This window comes from Falco cherrug, chromosome 6 (genome assembly GCF_023634085.1).
Source record: "Falco cherrug isolate bFalChe1 chromosome 6, bFalChe1.pri, whole genome shotgun sequence".
NCBI classification, from domain to species: domain Eukaryota; kingdom Metazoa; phylum Chordata; class Aves; order Falconiformes; family Falconidae; genus Falco; species Falco cherrug.
The window spans coordinates 73351329-73374327 of record NC_073702.1 but is presented as its reverse complement, the minus strand read 5'-3'; the positions used below and the strand labels follow the sequence as shown (position 1 = coordinate 73374327).

General features: G+C 49.3%; 1 protein-coding gene across 14 annotated transcripts in view; it reads right to left on the bottom strand.

The window, feature by feature from the left end:
- The window catches only part of OTOF (otoferlin), a 115989-nt gene that overhangs the window by 26188 nt on the left and 66802 nt on the right, over positions 1–22999 (bottom strand). For all 14 annotated transcript variants that reach the window (XM_055712993.1, XM_055712995.1, XM_055712994.1 and 11 more), the window contains 17 exons: positions 20052–20125; positions 16920–17046; positions 16319–16373; positions 14090–14221; positions 13534–13596; positions 12572–12656; positions 11244–11403; positions 9839–10025; positions 9318–9504; positions 8402–8625; positions 7258–7366; positions 6585–6768; positions 3666–3786; positions 2915–3015; positions 2366–2456; positions 1407–1523; positions 78–230 (listed from right to left, as the gene is read on the bottom strand). In XM_055712993.1, the coding sequence (XP_055568968.1) occupies positions 78–230; positions 1407–1523; positions 2366–2456; positions 2915–3015; positions 3666–3786; positions 6585–6768; positions 7258–7366; positions 8402–8625; positions 9318–9504; positions 9839–10025; positions 11244–11403; positions 12572–12656; positions 13534–13596; positions 14090–14221; positions 16319–16373; positions 16920–17046; positions 20052–20125 (2170 nt within the window). The remainder of the gene's footprint in view (positions 1–77; positions 231–1406; positions 1524–2365; positions 2457–2914; positions 3016–3665; positions 3787–6584; positions 6769–7257; positions 7367–8401; positions 8626–9317; positions 9505–9838; positions 10026–11243; positions 11404–12571; positions 12657–13533; positions 13597–14089; positions 14222–16318; positions 16374–16919; positions 17047–20051; positions 20126–22999) is intronic.

Here is a 22999-nt window from a genome sequence, read left to right as displayed (position 1 = left end):
CTCCCATCCTCCCAGTCTGTCCTTCCTCCACCTCTCTCCTTTTGGCTGCTGTTCTCCCAGGAAAGACAGATCAGCACCTTGAGGAAGACTGTTTTCACTTTGGCGCAGTCCTTGCCCATCTCCTCATCCACAATGGAGTAGAGGATATCCTTGGAAGGGATGCGAGCGTAGGCAATGCGCTTGTTGTTGCTCATCATCCAGATGAAGACGTCAGGAATAGTGTGCTGAGGCTGTGAACACCAGCAAAGGGCCCTGTCGGTGTCTCAGCTCTCTCTGACCACTGAGGCACCGGCGGGGCTGGAGACCTTCTGAAGGCAAATTCAACAGATGCCACAGGAGGTGGATGTACCTATTGCTGCACTAGGGCCACTGAAATGGTTTTGAGCATCCCACTGCAGAAGCTTGTCTGCTTAAGAAAAGCTGCTCGGAGCTAAGCTCAGCAAGGTGAAGCCTAGCAGAAAAGAAACTGGGATTTAAATTTGTTCTAGCTAAAAAAATATGTATTTGGATTAGAAGAGTAAAGATTTTCCTTCTCTCTTCATTCAGTGGCCATGGGAACTGTAGGGCAGGGGCCATACCTTCATTCCTTACTATGGAAGAAGTGCCCTGTCTGTACAGGAACCATCACACCTTATAGTCTGGATTATGTTCTGCTGTGGTGAGTTACAGCCAAGGAACGCCTTGTAATGAAGGGTATGTGGTCAAGGCTGGGAGCCTGCCACAGGATGCAACAGCTACAGTTCCCATGAGGGAAAATGACCCCCGATGGCTCACCCAGTCCTAAGCTGCAAAAATATCAGCGGAATGGTGTATTTTTTCTGAAGAAAGGGAAAAAAAATTTTGCAGATAGAGCATCCCTTTGGAAATGCTCTAATATATTGGGCTATTCTCCCTTACCCATAAGCTGGAGTGAAGCAAGAATACACTGCGGCAACAAAATCAGATGGTCTGAATTCTGCAAAAGGACAGGGATTTAGCCTACAGCCATTTGAAGGGCCAGTTTAACAAACCCCTACCTAGCCAGGCTCAGAAATGGCTCCCTGCCGCTGACTTTAATGCTGTGTGGACATGTGCCACCTTCTGGTGACTGACCCCTCAGGGAATGGCATGGCCTTGCCATGGCTGAGGCTGGCAGAAATGCTTTCAACTCAGCTGCAGGAGGACCAAGCTCTGATACTGGATGGGAAGGGCTCTTAAATCTGTTTTAGCACTGACTTGTTCCAACCCAGCTGTGCACGGGCAAGCCTGGGAGGCATGGGACAATGTGTAGGCTTGGAATGACTCCCAGGATCTGTGCTACCAGGGACCTCTCCTACCTACAGCATTCGCAGAGATGTCTCCATCCCAGGCTGCTGTTGCCATGAGATGACCCAGCTAACACTGTCTCTAAGTGCTGAGGAACTCACCTCGTCCACCAAGAACCGGAGTTTCTGCAGGAAATTTTGCACCAGCTTCAGCTTGTCTTTCATGGTGTTCTTCTTCACTTGCGACCGCAGAGTCGTGGCTTGTTGCCCCATGTTCTCCTGCAGATAAAGAGGAGTGCAGGACATCATGTGAGCAAAAGAAGAATGGAGCACACAGAAGGGAGCAGCACCAGGCAGGTCCCCAGTGTTTGGGAAGAGGTGGTGAGGAGGCAGTCGTCTTAATCCCACCACGTGCATCCTGGCAATGGTACTTCTGACACCTGCCCATTAACCTTGAGATGTATGTCCCAGGAGAAAATGCAAGGGCAAAAACGATCTCCATAGGTCCCTTCCAACCCTGACCATTCTGTGATTCTGTGAAAGGTGTCACCTGTGCTTAGGGCATTCTTGGGTGGCTTCAAGCCTAGTGTTAAGGATAGTCTCTCCCTTTCTGCTGACCCTGCTGTAATTCAGCATCTGACCATTCAGAAAAGGGGATATGGAACCTTTCACATGTTAAATTCATCACTCTGTAGGATGTGGTTGGCTACAGAAGCAGGTGTCCTTGGCTGTGCCAGCTGGAGAAGCCACCTGCTCTTTGTACATCTAACTTCGGCACATCTAACTCCCCTGCAAGGAGCTAGGCTACTGCAGGATTCCCCTAAATTATTCCTTCCCAGTTTCCTTGGGTGTCTGACAGCACCATAGCCCCTCTGTACTCCCAGATTTGTTTCCAAAGCAAAGTAGAGTGTGGTGGAGGGGAGGCAGCACCATGGACCCAAGCGTCACCTGGGACCCACGCAAGACCCAGGTGGTCTTGGGCTCCTCTATTCAGAAATGAACCTCAAACCCTCAGTCCACAGAGACGGGAAATCAGCATGCCTATGGACCAAAGCTCCCCCATACAAGATCCAGCCCCTGCTTATGAATCTTCCTCCCTGCCTGGCTTGAATCCCACTTACCAGCTCCCGCATGCAGGACTTGAGTCTCTCCCGGTCCAGCCTTGTATGGGAAGAGTGGTGCTGGTCCTTGTCAGCCAGCGTCACAAAGCGTCTGGTGGAAAAGGTCAGCAGCATGAATCCCATGGGAGCCTGTGGGTTGTCCCCAAGAGGCTGTGGCAGGCTGGATCTCTGCCAGCAGCAGGGCACGTTACTGGAGGGAAACACCCTCGTCCCCCCGCAGTCTGCAAAGCAATCGTGGCCAAGCGGCCCATTTGCACCGTATGTTGAGGGCCATGCATGGGAAGCAGGTGCCAATCAGGTACCAGCCCATGGAGGCCACAGGACTGAGACTTCCACCGCTGGTTTGGGGTCTTTGGGGTGCAGATGTAAGCACCCCTTCACCTATGCTGCAAACCAGAAGGTGGTTGATATGGCATTGTGTCAATGCAGTGAAATGCTTGCCTGTCATCCAGAGGGTAAGGCAGGGTGAGCTCACCCTTGTAACCTTGCCTATAGCCCCACAGTGAGCAAGGATCTGCAGTGTGCCACCTTTGCCCATCTTTTACTCACAAGCACCCACTGCTCAGCTCCTCCAGGACCCCTCGGAGCCGGCGCTCCGGATGTGGCTTCTCCGTCTTGATCATTTCTTGCACGTCATTGAGCCCTTCCTCCTGCAGCATCAATGGGGGAAGCAGTGAGGGGCAGGGGGGCCAGGGCAGAACCCTACTGTGGGGCAAGGTCCCCCTGACGTCCAACCCCCACGCAGAGCTGTCCTTTGGGGGCTGGGTGAGAAACATCTGCCGGCCTCAGGGCTCAAGTCTGGCACACATTTGGCTGCAGGGACCTGGCTCTGGGTGATGGAAATGGCTCCACCACTCTCCAGGAGACTAGTTGGCCAAGGTCCACACTGTGTTGGCTGGACCTGCCAGGCTCTCCCTTCACAGATGCTGCTGTGAGCCAGCCGATGTGGAGCTGTCACAAAGGCTTCTTGGGAGTTAGCTGAGACTATTAAGGAGTCTCTGCCACACAAGTGGTTCACCCCTACAGTCCAGGGGGACAAAGCCTCCCCACCCCAGCTCCCTTTGGTGGGGACACATGCATCTGACCCACAGAAAATTCAGTGAGCTCCTAGGATTTGGACATTCAAATTGTGGAGCATTTAGCACTGGGAAACTTCCCCCTTTCTGGCACAAGTTTGTTAGTGGGCCCTTGCACTGGTTGTCCCTGCTTTATGAGAAGCTGCAGAGATGCACAGCGAGCCTGGATGTGCCTCAGGCCAGTCCCATGCCCCAAGATGTCTCCCTCCCCAGCACGTCCTGACCAGCTTGTCTGCAATCTTGTCCATGATGTTGGCATTATACAATCGGCGGCGCTGGTCCTGCCACCAGCTCTTGATATAGATGCAGGGCTTCTTCTCAAAGTACGGCAGGTGGAAGTAGTTCCTGCAAGGAGGCAGAAGAGATGCTCCATGGTGGTAATGCTCCCAGACAGGAACAGTCCCTGTCCCACCACCTCTCCAAGGGAGGCAATGCTGTGATGGGGGCGGTGGAGGCGGGGGGTGGTTTACAGGAGGTCAGGCATGGGAGAGAGGGAGCTGAAGGTGAATTTCACCCTGAAAAACAAAGGCTCCCCCTCTCCTAGCATCCTTCCCAACACCAGAGCCAGGGTGGATGGGTGCAGTGCCCAGGGATCGCAAATTTACCATCTCAGACCTGGTGACTCAAAGAGAAACGGCCTTACCCATAGTCCGGCAAAGAGCAAATGTCTCCAGCGTGGCAGCAACGTGGGCAAGGGCACAAAGGAAACCAAACCATTAACACCCTTTTCTGAATGCTGGTGAGCATCTCCTAGTCTCCTGGCCTTTATGGCAGGCAGAGGTCTCTGTCTTTTTTTTTCTAGGTTTCCACTTGCTGGTGGGATGGAGTGGTAATAGAATCACAGAATGGGTTGAGTGGGAAGGGACCTTGAAGATCATCCTGTTCCAACCCCCCTGCCATGGGCAGAGACACTTTCCACTAGACCAGGTTGCTCAAAGCCACATCCAGTCTGGCCTTGAAATAGTTGTGGTACAGTTAAAGGAAGGATGAGGCTGAAGAACAGGTTCATGCTTCTTGGATGCCTGATCACTGGCCATGAGCTGAGATCCACCCAGTGTAAAGCCACTGCAGATCCTGCTACACCTTAATTAAAAAGCAGATTCAGCTCATCCTTTGGAACCATCGGGGTGTTTCCAGCCAGGAGATGTCAGCAGAGCCCCACAGTTGAACATGAGGCTCCCAGCACCCAGGGGCTGGAGACATCTGGGTAAAGAGCAGGAGAGACAGAGCCCAGGGGACAGGCTCAAACACCATCAGTGCTCCTTATCTCCATGTGGCATTCACCTTGACAAGGAGCTGGTAAACAAGTGAGGGAACTCCAGGGGGACATTTTTCTCCAGAGTGCAAATACCCTCGCTTCAGTGTGGTTTCATTTCCCAATTGAATTAAGTCAGTTAATTCTATTAACATCCATCTATTAGTATAACACAGTTAAGACCCACTTAAAGCATATCTCATCAGGTTAAATCCAATTAGCTTTCCTTAGTACTAGTCCTTTGTATTCAAATCCAGGCTGTGGCTGAAGCCCAGCCGCCATCTCAAGACACATGTGCTGATCCTGTTCAGTTTGGGGCTTTCTGATCCAGCTGCTTGGGGTGGAAAGCACCCACCAGATTCATACTTGCAGCTGTCTGAATCTTGCCTGTATTTTAGGGTGACTGCGACCTGCACATCACAAAGCAATTCATAAAGCAGACAAAAAAAAATGCCGGAATTTTATAGCTGGAGAAACAGAGGCAGAGAAAACAGAAGCGATTTGTTCACTGACAGACCCAGGGTAGGACCCAGTTTCCCAAGTTCTGGTTCTGTTAAACACTGGAGTGTGGCTGCCCACGACTGTAAGCAATGGTGACAGACAGACCAGCCAAGAGTGATGCTGCAAACCAGGGAAAGTGAGAGGATGTAACGTCTTTTACCCCAACCTCCTGCCTAACATACTCTCAAGAATTTTTTCCAGCAGTTTTTACATCCTCTCCTGTGTGTCAGTGACCTTACCAAGCTTTTAAGATCCCAAGTGATGAAATAATGCACCTCCTTGTCTCAGCACAAATTACCCCACTTCTGAAATCTAGCCTCATCTCTAGATGGAGCTTTCCCTTCCTCCACATGGTGCTCACGACGTCTTGTCGGTTCCTAATTCTGTTTCCAAAGCCAAATGGATTAAAGTTAGGCAGCTCGTGATGTTTTGTATGTTGGGCAGCTAGAGAGAGAGCAGGAGCAAAGCCCTGACTTCTCCTTCCCGATGTGCAATACTGGGTTGTGCCACCAAGCATGGCAGCAATCCTAAGGATCTCCTTATAGACTTGTCTCCAAAATGTATGAAACTTAAACATACAGAAGTTAATCTGTTTTTTCCAGTGCTCACCAACGATTTTTTTTAATCCACTGGTTAACTTCATCCCTATTTGCCATAGGGCAAGAGCACTAAAGTTATCACATAGCCTTGAGTTTTGGGTGCAAATCTGGCCAGGTGGATTGAAGGATGTCTTTTGCAGGGTAGCTTGAGAGGTGAATCCAACCATTATTGGACATTGGAGAACCCACAAGAATTCTCAGAACTGTAGGGAATGGTGTGTGCGTGAGTCAGACGGCAGACTGGAGTATCTAAGACAACTACCTACATGTGTGTAGTGGAATGAAGCTGGGTTAATTAGCATTGATAATATACAACTGTGGGTTGGCTTCGGGGGTGGTGGGTTGGCCGATGTAGATAAGGTGCAGGTGTGGCTGGTTAAGTTAAGTGGTTGAGACCCAATGAAGAGAGAGCAGCCAAGGAAGAAGCGAGAGGAGAGAGAACACATGCCCTGGAGGAGGTGGGATGAGGAGAAGGCAGCAGAGGGACTGTAGGAAGAGTATGCTGGTATGAGGTGGTGAAAGACCTTGTTGCAGCTTGATAGTTTTGAGAGTGCTGCGACACACCTGGTATCTAATCTCCCTTTACATGGAGATCTCATCCCTGCTGCTGTTCCCAGATCTGCTGGGCTGAATGAACCCAGGCCCCACGACAGCACTGACTGCAGCTCTGCAGATAGTGGTGGGAGCTCAGACACCCAGAGCCGTATGGCAACACGTACAGACCATGTCTGAATTGAGAGCCACATCTCTGCCCAGAGGCACTTCAGTGGCCAGGCAGTCATGCTTACCTGTCTGTGACCAAGGGCTTCACAGGTTGAGATGAAGAAACAGACACCAGCTCTCCATCCTCATCACCTTCATCCTCACTTGAGTTCTGGAGCAGCTCAGACTCCTCCTCGTCCCCATTCCGTCCCTCTTTCTTCCTCTGTAGGATGGGTTTGGTCATACCATCGATCTGGTTCCCATAGTTACCTCAAGGCAAAAAAGGTGAAATAAATTCACAGGGCTGTAACTCCAACAGGGCTCGATCTCTTGGCTTTAATTCAGGTTGGGGAAAAGTTTTCTCTGCAGGAACCATGGGGGGCAGTGGAGTTCAACTCTCTGAAACCATGCCCAGGAACCATAAATGAGTGATGGGTGCCTGTCTCCTGCTCACATCCCCTCTTGAGCTAGTAGGAAGACACTCCCTCCCTTTGGTGGTCAGCCTTGGGAGGCACGAAGCCAGGGTGAGAGAGGGAGCAGCTCCACAGGCCACAGCACAGCATGAACACAATAGATGATTTGGGGCCCCACATGGCTTGTGCCAGGAGAGTAGCCATCACCTTCTCCCTAAACTGAGCGCCCTTTGTGCTCTAGCATGTGTTGGTATGGAAAAAGGGGAAGAAATCCTGCTCTCAGCCATGGATCCTGCATTCCCCACCAGGCATGCTTCAAAACCACCCTCCCCAAAAAACAACCAACCTATTGTGACCTCGAAGTTGATGGGTTTGTCACCAATCTTCCTGTCGATCATGGTAGCTTCTAGGAAGGCTCCAAAGAGAAAGAACTCCTCCATCTTCCCAGTGCAGTTCTGCAGGAGAAATCATGGGGACCAGGGCTGAGGTCATCTGGAGGGACACCTGGCAGGGCAGGTCCCCTTGGGCAGAAGGGTGCATCACCTAGCACCTCTGAGCACCCTCATGGGCAAAGATGAGGTGCCACTGCTCAGGCTTTCAAGAGGACCATGAGAGTTCCTCTTCCCCAGACTGAGCCATCTCCAGGCTCACTGCAGAGAGAGTTTAATTAAAAGATTTTGCCCTAATTTTTAAATGGGTTGAGATCAGTCATCCCTTGCACATAAGGGACTGTCTAAGGGACATTGAGGAATACTCACAAATTGAATTAATCAAATTACACTGAATCATCTGCCTGGATGCTCTTTCAGAACTGGAATAGCTTTATTTCCAGGTGGTTTTGTTTCCCCTTGAGCTGAATTAAGGCCACTTTACTTCTGCAGGAGAGTTTTCACACGGTCACACTGCCGTCAGACTTCTCCATTTCTACTCTACACCCTTGGCTCATAGAGGTTGACATATGTAGGCACCCCCAGCTACGACAAGCCTGGATGTGTCTTTTCATGCAGAGCACAGGCAGCAGCCTTGCAGGCTCTACATGTCAAGACTAAAGCTGTGGGGCTTCTCTTGTCGGGAAACAGCCCTTCAATTTCTCTGACCAGTTCCATCCTGCCAGAATTGGTTGGGAAATATATTAGTCTTGTCTTCTCTTTGAAACCCATCATCAGGACAAGAGTGAGACATCTGGCATTAGGAGATGTCTCTCTTCTCTCTTTGTCCTGTCTAAATCCCAAATGGAGAAACATCTCAAAATCTAGGATCCTCCTTCACTCAGATACTCCTTCTGCCCAGCATTCCTAAGAGAGGTAAGCATTTGAATGACTGTAAAACCTGAATTCCTTATCAGATTTGCTTTTATTGTGCTGGAGGATCCAAAACTCTTAAGAAAACACTAAACAAAATCCTTGGTTTGTGAGACCAAATATAAAAACTCCAAGAGGCCTGAGACCCAAGACTCACCACCGGCAGCTGTAGGGTTAGGGGCGACTTACATCAGCAACTGATGGGGCCTGCTCAACTTGCACCTCAGTGGAGCTGTTGATCTCTGGGTTGGTGGTGTCCAAGATCTCCACAGCAAGACTCAACAAAAGCCTGGCCCGGAAGGAGACGCCTTCACCCAGACCCTCATTCAGCTCTTGGTGCTCATCCATCAGGGTGTAGTTCCGAGTGGAGCCGTACATGTTCACCCACGCGGGGCCAAAGGTGGGCAGAAAGCCTGCAGCAGACCAAATATGCATGTAGGGAAGGGGACGTCCAAGAAGGAAGGCAACTCTTTGCCTCAGGGTACAAACTCACTTATGGATTAACATCACTTTCCTGGTCTGTACAAGTTGATGCAGGCTTGAATATGCACACGTGTGTGCATGAGAATGCATGCTTGCAACCATACATGGAGACCATTTTGCAGTGAAGGCAGCAATGGGGACTGTGCAGTGCACCAGTGAGTCAGAGGTGCAAAGACAGAGGTTTGTTGCCCACTGGGCAAGTCACCCAATGTGAGTCAAGAAAAAGGAACATCCTATTAATCCCCTTTCTAGAGCCATCCTTGGTTTCACATCGGTCCTGCCTATGTGTGCTGGTGTGTTCATGTGTGCGTGAATGGGGGAGCCTGTCAGACATTCATCCATTCATAGCAATTATTTGGAACAGCAAATTGTTCTTGGGTGTCCTTGCTTTCAGGTATTAGATTGCAGTCTTGTGATTGGGCTTGGTTTCAAAGAGTGTGTGTCCAGTGACCTCAGAAGACCACTGCAAGAGAACCAAGGTCTTTCCAGCCAGGCACCAAGAAGCAGCTGTCTCCAGGGGTGGGGGAAGGAGCCTAGGCCACTGTGCTAACTCTCTGCTAAAGGGATGTCTCTCTACCTTAGTAGAGTAGGTAGCTCAGCCTGCTCCCCACCTTAGCTTTACCTTTGTCTCCTTCATTAGAGATCTTCCGCAGATCAATGAAATGGGTACCAATGGCCACATCATTGACTTTGTCTGAGTCTCGGATCTGGACCTTTATCCGCTTGCACAACGGGGGGAACATTTCTGTGAAGATTATTTGCTCATTCCAGAGAGGCTCATAGCTGCTTTTTTGTACGGATGTCTTCCCCTGCCAAGTGAGAGGAGACAGATGTTAGACAAGGGTTTGAGCTCCCAAGCCATCCCTCACAATGTGAACTGCTTCCTTGCTAATCACCACTGAAACATGCATTCTGCCTGGCCACTCTCCTCTCCCAAGTAACAAGCTCCTTTCCTCAGCTGAAGAGTGCTGCAAACCCATCACAATCTGCACAAGAGAGGGGAAACATAGCAAACAAGGTGGCTTTGCCGTGCATCTCAGCACCTACATGCCAGGAAAACTAAGATCAGGCCTCCTGTACAATGGCTGGTCCTGCTCACGTTACCTCCCAGGGTCACCCTGGTACCACGCACAGCTTGCTCACCTTCTGCCCTGCAAAGACCACCTGCACATAGGGGTCTACCAAGTCCTTGTTGTCCCCAATGAAAGCCTTCTTCACATTGGCCATGATGCTGGTGTTCATACGGGGCAGTCCCTCTGCTCGATAGATCTTGACGTAGAAACGAGCCCATTGCCTCTCCGCAGGAACCCCGTCTGGGAGGAGGAGGTTCCTGCAAAGTCAACAGATAGGTGGGAAACAGCTGCTGGGGTCGGCAGGTTTGTCAGGAGAGGCTTACCAAAGAGGGAGAAGCTCCCCACTTTCTGAGCACAGGCTCTGTGGAGGAGGAAAGATGACCATTTCCACAGCCATATGTTTTATTGCTGTTCTGTTTCTGCCCATCTTCCTGTTTTGGGATGTGGAGTGATGGTTTTGTAAGGAAAATCTTAGAGAAGCCCCTTGAGGTGCCTCTGGGCATTCCACAGAAGGAACATAATTATTGTCAGTGGAGTCTAGAAGACAATTAAACTCAGCCTAATTTAGACATCTAAAGCAGGCCAGATGAACGGGATGTTAGAAGAGCCTTTTTTCTTTATCAGGGTACAAGGGGAGCTGAGGTGATTATTTTGGGGGGAGAACTGAACTCCGTTAAATTGTTTTCCTCATTGTATGTGGCTTTCCCTTTCTGGAGGAAGAAATGGGAGCCATGTGGGACGCTGTGAACAAAACAATTTCTAGAGGAACTGCTGGACTTGTCCATGAAAAAGTGGGATAATATCACCAGTACAGCATGGAACGATGGCCCAAAATATTTCAGGTGGTGCCTCAAGCCCCCTGGTCGCCAAAAAGTCAATAGACCTGCACTGGTATTTTGCTACCAGTCTGGGTTTCTGACCATGTGGCAAGAGGCTGAGGGGTAGATTTGAAAGCCCATGGTTGCACTCAGAGATATTTAATTAGCCTGAAATGCTTTGGGGCTGAAACCTTTTAGATGCTCTGGGGAACCAAAGAGTCCTGCCCACGCAAGCAGCCTGACCACCCTGCTCTGCCCTGGCAGTGGGTGATGAGACCCCATCCCATCCCATCTTGCCCACCCAAGCACCAACAGGAGCATTAGGTAAACAGGGGGGACATCAAATTGGTTGACATCAGGCTGGTGTTGGTTGTTGGTATAGAGAGCTCAACAATCAGGAGATAGTCTGACCTAACAGAAATGACTTGTCTCTACTTGATATGACCTGGGTTCACACCAGTAATCTGCCATGTGTTCTCTCTCTGAAAAACAACTTATGGGTCCCCCTGGTTTCATTGCACAAGGTAGGTACGTGTACTAGAGGGGCTGTCAGCCTGATGTATAGGGATGCTGTCCTCATTGTAGATTTCAAGGTAAAGAGACATGAAAAGTCATTCCCAAGAAAGTTTGTCTGAAGCTGGTTCTGCAGATCCTTACCCTTCAATATCCTCCTCCTCCGTCTCATTGGATTTGTGTGGAGTCTTGATGTTGTCTCCTTTCCCTACGACAGCGATGTCACACTTCAGGTAACCTTTCAGCCCGGCAGTGAGATCCTCAGGGTCAGAAAGGATGGCCCATTTGTGGTAGAACTGGTGCTCTGGAAGCCAGGGGACAAGACAGTCATTTATCAGAATGAGACACAGCAATAACCATGAAGACTGGAAACATCCTTCTACTCAAGTGGGAGGACTTACACATACAAGAAACATCTTCAGGCATGAGGAATTCAGACAGAAACCTCTGAAAAATTCATTAGGAAGATGTGTCTCATGTTGAAGACTAGAGAAGCAATGGGATAAATTGTCTGAAAGTGGGTGGAGTCTCCATCACTGGAGGTCACCAACCCTGGAGGTATTTAAAAGTTACGTAGACGTGGCACTTAGGGGCATGGCTTAGTGGTGGGCTTGGCAGTGCTGGGTTAATAGTTGGACTTGATTGTAAAGGTCTTTTCCAACCCAAATAATTCTATGATTCTAAGTCTTTAAGGTCTCAGGTGCCTTTTGGATGGTGTTAGAAAGATTTCATCCTGCTTGGAGCAGGGAACCAGACTAGATGCTCCCTTAAGGTCCCCCTCATCATCTGCTGACCCCCCTCAGGTGCAGACTCTGGAGGCTTCATTCACATCTTAGCTCTCAGGCTTATTTATAGAGGCAGAATGTTGCACTAGGTGTGACGTGGGAGCACAGGAAAAAAGCACCTTGAGGTGATTTTGGGGGTATCTCTTCTGAAGGGGTGTTGTGTGTGCAGCTCTAGCATAGGGTGAGCACCAGGCCCTCAAATGGGCATTGCTATTCTGTTTATCATCAGTGATCAACATGACAGCAGCACTGATCAACCTCTCTCTCTTTTACGTTGCACACCAGACATCTTCCTTTCTTGGTTCAAATGCCAACCACAGAGGACAAGGTCCAGCCCATGAGCTTCAGCTATCTGGAAGGTTGGTATCTTGCCTGAGCAAGTCACCTTGGGCTTCTTTCCTCAGGTGGTCAGTGGACAGACAGCAGCACACCCAGAGAGCATCTCAGCCTCTGGCTGTAGCACCTTATCTCAGGATGGGATGTACAACTTTCCCTGAAGCTGCTGAGTGTGGTCTCTCCTGACTGCAGTGGGAGCCCAGGTGACTTGCTTATGTCCAGGATACTACCATTAAGTTAGATAAGCATCACCCATGGAACCTAGCACCCACCTGGCTACTTGGCAAGGATATTTGTCCAGTGGTGCAGGTCCTATGCACACAGGACTAGTTGCAAACAGCATTTACGTACCAGGTTGGGTATAAACGGTTCCAACATCCATCTTGAAGGAGCCTACCAAAGTCCCACTGCGCAAGAGGTTTTTTGAATGGATCACCTGGAAATGGAGAGGGGAAAACCAGTCAGACTTTTTTCCAAGCCCTGAGAGCCAAAAGGCTCTTTCCAGAGATGTTCAGTGTCAGATGGGAAAAGAGCTGATGCATTTTCCATGGTCTGTGCAGGACCTTGGTCTGTATAAGGACACTAACAGCCACAGTGGAGCTGGCAGTTCTTGCTTAGTAGTACTGCAAGCAAGTGTATACTTGGATTGAATACAAATAACCGCAAAGAAATTGCTTTGAAGAAAGATGCAGTCTTCCAGCCACTATGGCAACAAGCACTGGGATGTTCACCTGAAGGAAGGGTCTTTAGGATGCTGGAAATCTATGGTCTAATTCCCTTTGTGGGAGTAATTGTACAGCTGGTCTGCACATAGGATGGATATGGATACTCCTAATTAGCATGCTTTGGTCAGTGAATTGGCAAATCTTGTTCATCACCCTCCTCCATGGCTACAGGGAGGCCTGCAGCCCCTGCTTTGCTCTCAGCATCTGCAGTCCTCAGTTTCCACAATAGCTTTGCCAGTCTTGTACCCCAGGAAACCCTCTGGCAGGCTCGAGGAGGTCTGTCCTCCTCGCCAAGCCTAAACACATCCCAAGACAGGTTCAGTTCTGCCTGGCTCTGAAATATCAGAGATCATCCATGGAGGGAGAGAGTGAGTGCAGGAGTGGAGCTGTGTCGACCCAGCAATGAAGGTCAGCAACAGCAAGAGGGACTGAGCATCTGCAAAAGAGGTGAGGCTCGTAGGACTGAACACCTTGGCTTCTGTTGGGGTCTCACATCAAGGGCCTTAAATCCATCCCCAGTGCATACATAAAACAGGTTGGTTTCTCCCAAAGCCCCACAAAAAGGACAACGCAACCATGCTCACTTACAGACAGCTTGATGATCTTGTCGAACATGACATCTGGGGGGACGTGGAAATCGAAGACGAAGTACTGAAAGGGAAGGAGCAGTTGTGAAAGCAGGAGAGCTGGGGTGGCCTCCTTTTGGATTGAGAGAGTTTGAATTTGGATTTTTATTTTTTCGATTGAAGAGACAGTGCACAGTCCAGCTGGAGAAGCTGTGACTGCCTGGAGGAACATCCTGCAGCACATGTCACAGCAGGGATGCACCCATGTGAGCCCCAACACTGACAGCCTCTGCAGTCTGGGGAACTAGAAGGAAGCACTGACCTCTTAGAAAAACGAAGACGACCTTAGCACAGATCAAGTAAGTGTACTTTTTACCATTTTTGCAAAATACCAGAGGGCAAAGGCTTCACTTTTCCTTCTGCGTGGTTTGAGATTTCATCTTATTCCAACAAGAGGTGACAGAAGAAAAAAAAAAAGGAAAAAACCCAAAGTGACAAGAAACTACATTTAATTGACTAACAGCAATGAAGACCCTGAGGAGCAGGTAGCTGTGAGCGTCACCAGAGGACAGACCCACCTCATTGTAGTAAGGGCAATTGGTTGATTCTTTCATGGACGTGTATTTCTTTTCCTCTCCAACCTCCACGCAGACCATGGGGTCCATGTTGAGCCCAACAAGCTGCCGGGCCTCGATGATAGTGATGCTGACCTGGGGAGAGGGATTTGCACACCTTCACCTCCTGAGAGCAGCATCAGATGCCACTCATTGCCTTAACCCCTGTCTTCCCAAATCTTGGGGAAAAACAGAAGTTTGTCATTCACAACTCAATCCACTTTGTGACATTAAATTAACATTACGTATTTAGATCATATATAAATTCCCTCCTTGCAATATTAAATTTCTATTAGGAATTCCTGCTCAGATAATACCTAAATTTCTTAACTTAAAGAAAAACGTAGGTGTAATTCTGTGTAGGTAAAAAATCTTTTCAGTTCCCAGTAGCCATTTTTCTAGCGTCATTTCTTTAAAATCTATCCCAAGTTGGTGGTAGGACAGGTAACCTCCAGGTTTCAAAGCACAGTGAATTTGGGGTTCCTTTAAAAAATTTTTAAAATAATGTGAACTCTCAGTCCTGGCTACCTTGAAGCCCAACATATGAGTTAATTTACACATGCTTTCTCTAGCTATCATTAATTACTTTTGTACTTGAAGTCAGGTTTACCTTAGAAATCCATTAAAAATTAAACTATTATATTTATGAGTAAATTCGGGGAAATTTCATTTTGGTAACATATTAAGAGACTTGACTTTCAATCAGATTTCTTTAAAAAAGGTTCAGATTCTAGCAAAAAAAAAACCAACCCAAAAACCAAAAACATCAAACAAACAGAAAAACCCACCAAACCACCAGAAGTTGCTGGGATGCTGTGATAATTTAAGCTGAAATATTCTCTTCTAAAGTACTCCTAAAAGGCAGCTGAGGAAGGGGGCGAGGCTGCCTGGCATTTACTTAGCACAGGGGGGCCGAGGTGCAGACACCGCCGCCAAGCCCATGGCCAGCAGCGCAGCAGCTCACGCAACCTGGCTCGGGCTCGCTCTTCACATACAGCACAGAAAAGTGTGCAGAGACATCCCAAACGTCTTCTGAGGAGTCATCTCTGCACCCAGACCCTCCCTCCACCCCTGCCCCAACCCACGCCAGCTCCTGGAGGTGGCTTGGCTGGGCACCATCCTTCATTAACACTGTGTCCCTCCCTCCATCCCCTCTGCTGCCACAGGCCGAGGTTTCCCAGGGATGTGGTCTGGAAGATAAAGCCCTTTCCTCTTTAATTCTCAGATGTCCCACAGAAGCCAGTTGTCAAAGGAAAACAGATGTAGGGAGGTCAGCCAGGCATGTGCCTTGTTCACGAACCAGCCTAGAACTGCAGATCCCATTATACTCCAGAAATTAGCCATTCCCCATGAACACCAACCTTGTCATCCTCCTGTTTGCAGTAGCCAAATAACTGGACCTCGTGTTCCTTCTGCCTCTTGGATTTCATTTGTTTTGCACCTTCCCCCTTGTCTTTATGTTCTTTATGTTCCCCTCTCCTGAACCAAGCGCACTCATTCCCTGTAAGCCTCAAAATTTGATCTGCAGTGTATGCTGCAAGTGTTCTGTAATAAATCTCTAACAGAAATCACTATTTGCACTGTTCCAAGATATCCCCAGGAACATGTTGCTGTGCTGAGGAGAGAGGACATAAAAGCTAAATCGCTGCTGAATCAGCACAACCTTGTGAAAAAGAGACAAGAAGCCAATTTATGAACGACGCTGGCACAAACTAGTAAAAGAAAAGGGAGCAGCACGCATCATCTGAGCCTTGGGAAATGAAATGTGTAATTCTTCTAACGCCAGACAAAGTGGCAGGAACATCACTTGAGCAGGACCACAGCAGCCACGTACCAGACTATTCAAGGAAATGTAGTGAGCAACCTACTGCCAGCCAGCACTCACCCATCTTGAATACTAAGCAGCACACTGGAAGCTCTTAGGAAGTAAGAGCAACATATTGGGGACAGCCTGCGTCAATCACAGATTAATTGGGGCTTTCTGGGCTTCACATGATGGACAGCAAAACCAGTTAATTACTTATTCTTGAGTTTATTGCCTCGACCATTTAAATGCCAGCTCTGGGGAAGTCATGCTTGCCGAGTGCAGCGTGTGGAAACTCAGCACAAATTCACTCCCTGTAAAACTGTCCCCCCATCCCTTGGGTTGTGACCCCTGTGAGCTGAGGTTGGGAACACAACACTGTCACCTACCTGGTAATCCATCGGTCTCCCAGCGCTTGGCTCCATTTTGATGTCAGGCTTGGACCTTCGGAGGAGCAGAAGAAACCCTCAGTAAAACCACAGATGGACTCAATCATGGAATCATAGAGGTTGGAAAAGACCTTGTTGATCATCGAGTCCAACCAGCACTGCCAAGTCAATCCTTAACCATGTCCCTAAGCACCGCATCTATGTGTTTTTTAAACACCCCCAGGGATGGTGACTCCACCACCTCCCTGGACAGCCTGTTCCAGTGCTGGACCACCCTTTCAGTGAAGAAATTTTTCCTAATATCCAATCTAAACCTCCCCTGGCAAGTATTGACTTGCTGCAAGCTGTGACACAGCATTGGCAGGGTCACCCCTCGAAGCTCCTGCCATCTTTCAATCTGAGAAATATAAACCCTGAGGGCTATCAAACACCCCTGAACATTGGTGCTCTTTGTAGTCAGTCAGGTATTTCTGAAAAACCCAACAGCCGCATGGGGCGATGTGATTTCCAACATACCCTGTCTCAGGGGACATCTGGTTGTGGGGTGTTTGCCAGCCTGCCCTCATCCCCCAGCTTGCACAAGCTCACATCTGGACCTCACCTCTTATTTGAGACATTGGTGGTGACAGCTGTGACAGAGGCCAAGGAAATGGTGTCCGGTTCCAGTCTGCCTCCCTGCCTGATGGCTTTTTGGTCCAGGTCTTCTGCCTCCAATACAGCAGGTTCATCTGCATAAAGGAGACAAAACAATGTCTCTTATTGTTTCCACTCAGTGAATAATTAAAGGCAAAGAGAAAGGTAACCAATACATCCCATCAACCTCACCTGATATACAAAGAACAATGGTCACCGGGTCAGGTCACAGACAACCTGGTCTAGAAAGGGACTAAAAAAAGGTTTGCCTTGCATGACACGTTATTCCGCCTGGGCAGTGTGCCTGTATACGGTTTCATGAAGGCAGAAAGAAAACAAAAAATGACAAATGCCCCAGACTTCAAGGGGTGAAAGAGCGCTTGAGCAAGTGTGGCAGCTCCAGCTACCAGCGGAACAGTTGCAAAGACAACCAGCTGTGTAGCTTTGGGGTAGAGGGGTATGAAAAAACAGGAGAAAAGGGTAATTTTGGGGCCACTCACTCCAAGAAAGACCTTGAGGTGCCGGAGCATGTCCAGAGCCGGGCAGGGGGCTGGGGCAGGGGCTGGGGCACCAGTCTGATGGGGGGGGCTGGGGGGGGGTCAGCCTGGAGAGGAGGGGGGTCAGGGGGGACCTGATCGCTCCCTACAGCTGCCTGGGAGGGGGCTGCAGCCAGGGGGGTCGGTCTCTGCTCCCAGGTCACAAGCGACAGGACAAGGGGGAACGGCCTCAGGCTGCACCAGGGCAGGTTTAGGTTGGAGACTGGGAAACATTTCTTCACCGAAAGGGTGTCCAGCACTGGGACAGGCTGCCCAGGGAGGGGGGGGAGGCACCATCCCTGGGGTGTTTAAAAGATGCGCAGATGTGGTGCTCAGGGCCATAGGTTAGTGGTGGGCTTGGCAGTGCTGGGTTAACGGTTGAACCTGATAACCTCAAAGGTCTTTTCCAATGTAAATGATTCTATGATTTTATTTCCCAAGATGAAAAATTGCTGCAGGGAGAGTCAAAACCTCACATCCCACCAGCACTGAGCCACAGCTGCGTTGCCCACCAGTCTACCTTTCTATTGGTAAAAGTTGCTCAGAAACTACTTTCCTTGCACAATCCCTGTGTGTGTCATGCCTGCCCCTCCTGCCTTTGCTCTGGTAAAGAAATGACCACAAAGCAGCAATAATAATTTGTTTTTTCTCTTGGGCCAGAAACACCAGTATAGCTGTTGGATCACTGGCTTGCTTTGCTGGCACAGCAGGGTAGCACCAAATCCACTCACACAGCACAGACACAGCCCCTGGGAAACAGGTTCCCTGTCTCTTTGCTAACCTAAGACATGGAGACTGGCACGTTCCAGGAAACTAGAAATCAGGTCTGGTCTGGTTTTCTGAGATGACATGGGCTAAAGCAAGGGAGATCTAGGATGGGTGTCAGTAAAAGCTTTCCATCAGGATGAAGAGATACACTGCTGCAGGTTGGATGGGAAAAGGGTGTCCTCAACTCAACTGGGAGTTTCTGAGTTTGAGTTAGAACCCCACCAGCTGGGAAGGACCTAAGCAGGTTTGATCCTGCAATGTGCGGGTGGGCAGACAGACTAGCACCCTCCCAGCTTGGTTTTTGGTGATTCAGTGAATCTATTTGATTTTAGCAGGACCAGCAGTCCATACAGAAGGAAAGCAGAGCATGGCACAGGAGGGATGCTGACATGGCCAGCAGGCACGTGGTTCAACACACCCACCCTGTCCCATCACCACCTGGCCAGACTAATGGTAGGAAGCACAGCCAAAACAGCACTGAGGCTGAGGAGGGTGGTGTTAAGAGAGCAGAGCCCTGGTGAGGTGTGTGAAAGCCAGGGGTACCTGGGGAAAGGGGAAGAAGGAGCCCCATGGCCATGGAGCACTGACTACACCATGCAACATAGCAGCTGTGTTGCAACCATTCCCGACCACGGGTAAATCCTGATCTGTAAGGGCACTTCACTACCTGACTGCACACCCTGTTCCTGCCTTTGCATCCCAGCTGCTTTCTCTGTGGTCTTGCATAAAGCTTTAACCATGAGATGAATGCCCAGACACTGGGGAGAGAGAGAGCCCACCCAGGTTTCCATGCCATGCCTTCCCAGTGCCAATGCCTCTACCTACACCGGTGTCCCAGTCCAAATTCCCCTTTTCCTACCCTCAAACCTGGCTGAAGAACAGTGGAGATTTGCCCAGAAACACTATCTAAAGCAACACTTCGCCCTTGCTTGCAAACATGCATTCCTCCATTTCTTTGCTGTTGAAACCCAACCCTTTGGTCTGAATGGAAACAACAACAAATTTCCAATCGCTGCCCCTCTTGTGCATTTCCAGAAAGGTATCTGATTTCAGCGGTGCCGAGCTGGGGGGACAGGCAGCCCTGCAGCAGCTAAGCCCTTCCTCTCATGGTGCTGCTGCATTGTGCACCCAGCAAGGTGCAAGGGCTAAACCCTGCTTTGCACTGTCACATTTGCAAATCAGCCCTTAAATATAAGCCAGGAGCAGCCTGCACAACTCACAGGTGTTGCCACAGGTGGGATATCACAAGGTGGGGGAAGACTGGCCAAGCCTTCAGCAGGAAACTCTTTCTGTCAGTTCCTACTTTCCATTTCCCCATGGAGACCCTCTCTGCAGCTCTCCTCCAAGCATCCAGTGCTCCCTGTCTAATCCCCGAGCTACCAGCTGGCTGTGCCCCATGTGAGTCACTTTGGGGACAGACTTTTTAGCAGGGCCTGTAGCGACAGGACGAGGGGTGATGGCTTTAAACTAAAAGAGGGGAGATGGAGATGAGAGATGAGGAAGAAATTCTTCCCTGTGAGGGCGGTGAGGCGCTGGCCCAGGCTGCCCAGAGCAGCTGTGGGTGCCCCATCCCTGGCAGGGCTCAAGGCCAGGCTGGATGGGGCTGGGGGCAGCGTGGGCTGGGGGGAGGGGTCCCTGCCTGTGGCGGAGGGGTGGGACTAGATGGTCTTTAGAGTTCCTCTCCCACCCAAACCATTCTGTGATTCTATGGCATCTCAGGTGCTTTCCTGGGATGTGGAGGACAGCCAAAAAGAAGCCCTGGAGCAGGGAACAACCTCCTCCCAGGAACAACATACCTTGTTTCCGATGGTCATCCTTGGATGGACGCGTCTTGCCAAGCTTCATGGCTGAAAAAACTCCTTTCCCAGCTCTGGAAGAAGAGAGGAAGAAAAAAAAGCCCAAACCCATGTCAATTACTGTATTTTTGTGCTGTTTTCTAGGATGTGGGGGTGGGAACAGGAGGAGCCTTTCACAGCTCAAAAGCAAGAGAGGAAATATCAGCTGAAAGACTGAGCAGGGGCTGCTGCAAAGATGAGACACAGCAGGGTCAAGGTCACAGCTAAATGCACAGCCTTTGAGTCTTGGATCTCTTTTTTTTTTTTTTTTCCCCCTCAGGGAATGCCTCAATTTGGGATAAAGCACAAGGCTGGAGCACAGCGTTAGCAGCCAAGGAACTCTTGCCCGCAACACGTGCCTCCCATCCCTGCTGCTGCCCGCCACTGCACGACGAATTCTCATCTCTCCCGACTCTTTTTACAATTGCTTCCCAGGGCAGTTACCTAAAGCCATTTACTAAAAATCAAAATGTCCAACCACTTTCCCCATCACCTCACTGTGAAAAATCAATAACCTCTTCGGCTTGACCAGCAGCAAACCTGCGCAGAGCCTAAGGTTTTTCAGCAGCCCATTGCAGCAAGACGGTTTTCACCTTTCCAGCATGGTAAACACCATCACCAGGCTAGTCCCAGCTCTGCACCTGAACTAGACTGGGATCAAATTAACTCAAGGCAGTTTGGGCTGGATTGGCTGATCAAAATAATGGTTTGCAAATTGCTCTAAAAATATTCATTGTTTCAAGGCAAGTTGAAGAAGTTCTAGCTCCAACTGCTTCAGTGGGGCTAGGATCATTACTCCAGCTCCAAAATCAGCCCATGCAACACAAACGCATTGACAGCCTGGACTCCTGTGTTACTTGGCGTTCATTATGGACACCAAATAGACACAAATACAGCATTCTGTAAACGATAGGGTCTCTGCACTGCAGTCTGGATTGCTCTCAAATGCAGGGCTAGCAAATGGGCAGAGACTGTTAATAACAGCCTCGTACATATTTTCAGGAGATGGCTCCACATTATTTGGAGGTAAATCCATGCTGCTGTTGCAAAGAGGTGGGTGGTTCTAAGTTACTCTGGTGTAAGTTATAGAGTCCGGATGTTATGGGGATTTTTAGCCTGAAGATTCAGCTGAAAACCTCAGTAGGAAAAAATCTCCATGGCATCTGTAAAACTGAAACCAGCAAGAAGCACAAGTCAGATTGTGCGATAACCATGTTCTAATATTAAAGAGCAAACAACTGGAGAGAGACTTGAAGGCAAGGGCCTGTGTCTGTCCCAAAAGCAGAAGGTGGTAAAGCTGAAGGGGTATTATTTTTTTACTGGAAAATTCCCATTACCTGAAAGTGTTGCTCTTTGCAGAAACCTTGCAGGTTTGATAGATGTGTTCTTGGTCCAGCTTGGAAGCAAGGGGGAACCTCACCTCCAAACTAGCTGCCAGGGCAGGGGAGCCTGGTCTCAGCTCTGGATGCTACAGGATTGGGATGCGCTGCCCATGAGCCAGGTGACAGCACCAAAACTGCAGGATGACCCAGTCTCAGCTTTGATCACATGTGGCTGGGGCCAAAGGATGAAATTGCATAGTTTTTTTTTTTTCAAGAAGTCTTGGCATTGCAGCCAGCCTGATGCTTTTGTCGTTTTAAATAACTGGAAGTTTGGTTTGCATAGCCAGAGCAAATGAGAAGAAAATTAAAGAGACTAGGAGGATAATGTATTCACCAAGGGAGGGGGAATTCAGTCGGGGCAGAAGGTCAGCATAAGATACAGGAACTACTTATAGCTGAGGTTTAATTGGGACTAAACCAATGCTCGGGCCTCAAGGCAGTCTCTGGTAGCTGTGATTAATCCATGGGATCCTCAGTGAAAGGACAACTTATAGGAGGAGGAAAGATGAGGGCTAGGTTTCCATATCTATAATCACGCCAGAGAACAACTGCCTTGAGGTACTGCAGGGAAAGTAAAACTTCTAAGTTATTTGCAAACTTTTTTTTTTTTTAATTATTTTTTTTTTTTTAATGAGCAAACACTGTAATAACAGCTCAGGCTGTGAAACCCTGCTCTGAGACCACGCTCCACCACTAATTTTCCTCCATAAGGCAACACACCTCCAGGGTCGGTTACATTACATTCTTGTTTACAATTAATTTCTTTAAAATGGAGGGGGAAAACATTAATTCCCACCAGCCCTAGAGCTGGCATCCAGGCAATTTGCTTGCAGATGGTTAGTGATAAAATCGCTGTATCTGTCCTGGGAATTTCTGAGGTTCCTTGGGAAGTAAAAGAAAGCAGAAGAGCAACCGGTGACGAAGCCAGTAGGACTATGCAGGGAAGACACTGGCAGTGCTGGTGCTTTACCAGGACCCAAAATAACAAGGTCCTTGCACAGGCACCGAGGATGCACTGGGATCTGATTAGCACAGCATCTCATACCCCATCAGTGAAATGACAAAGCTGGTTTTGGGCTGTGTGGAACAAGACTGGGATTAAGCACCAGGTCCAAGGAGCATGCACTGGGATCCATCCCAGCAGCACCAGCCCAACCCAGGTCCTTCCAGAGGGATGCACATGGGAGCCAGTGTCACCCCACTCCGCTCCTGGGGCAACGACCTCATGCTGCCAACTGAGCCTCAGTAAATGTGCTGGGGACACCAGCTGCAAGAGCCTCTCGCGTGTCCCTAAAGGCAGTTTTACTGCAGAAGAGGCCCCAGAAATGGGAAACAGCCTCTAGCACATCCACAAGATGAGCCTCAGCTCTACCTGGTTCAGAGACCAGAGTCCAGAGGGCACAAGGTCCCTCAGTGGCACAAAACTTCAGGTGCTGTCACCACACCTGCACATCTCCCGGCTGCTCTTCTCAGACCCAGTTAGGACAACTGGTACTGCCTCCTTCCTTCTCACTACCCTTGCTGGTA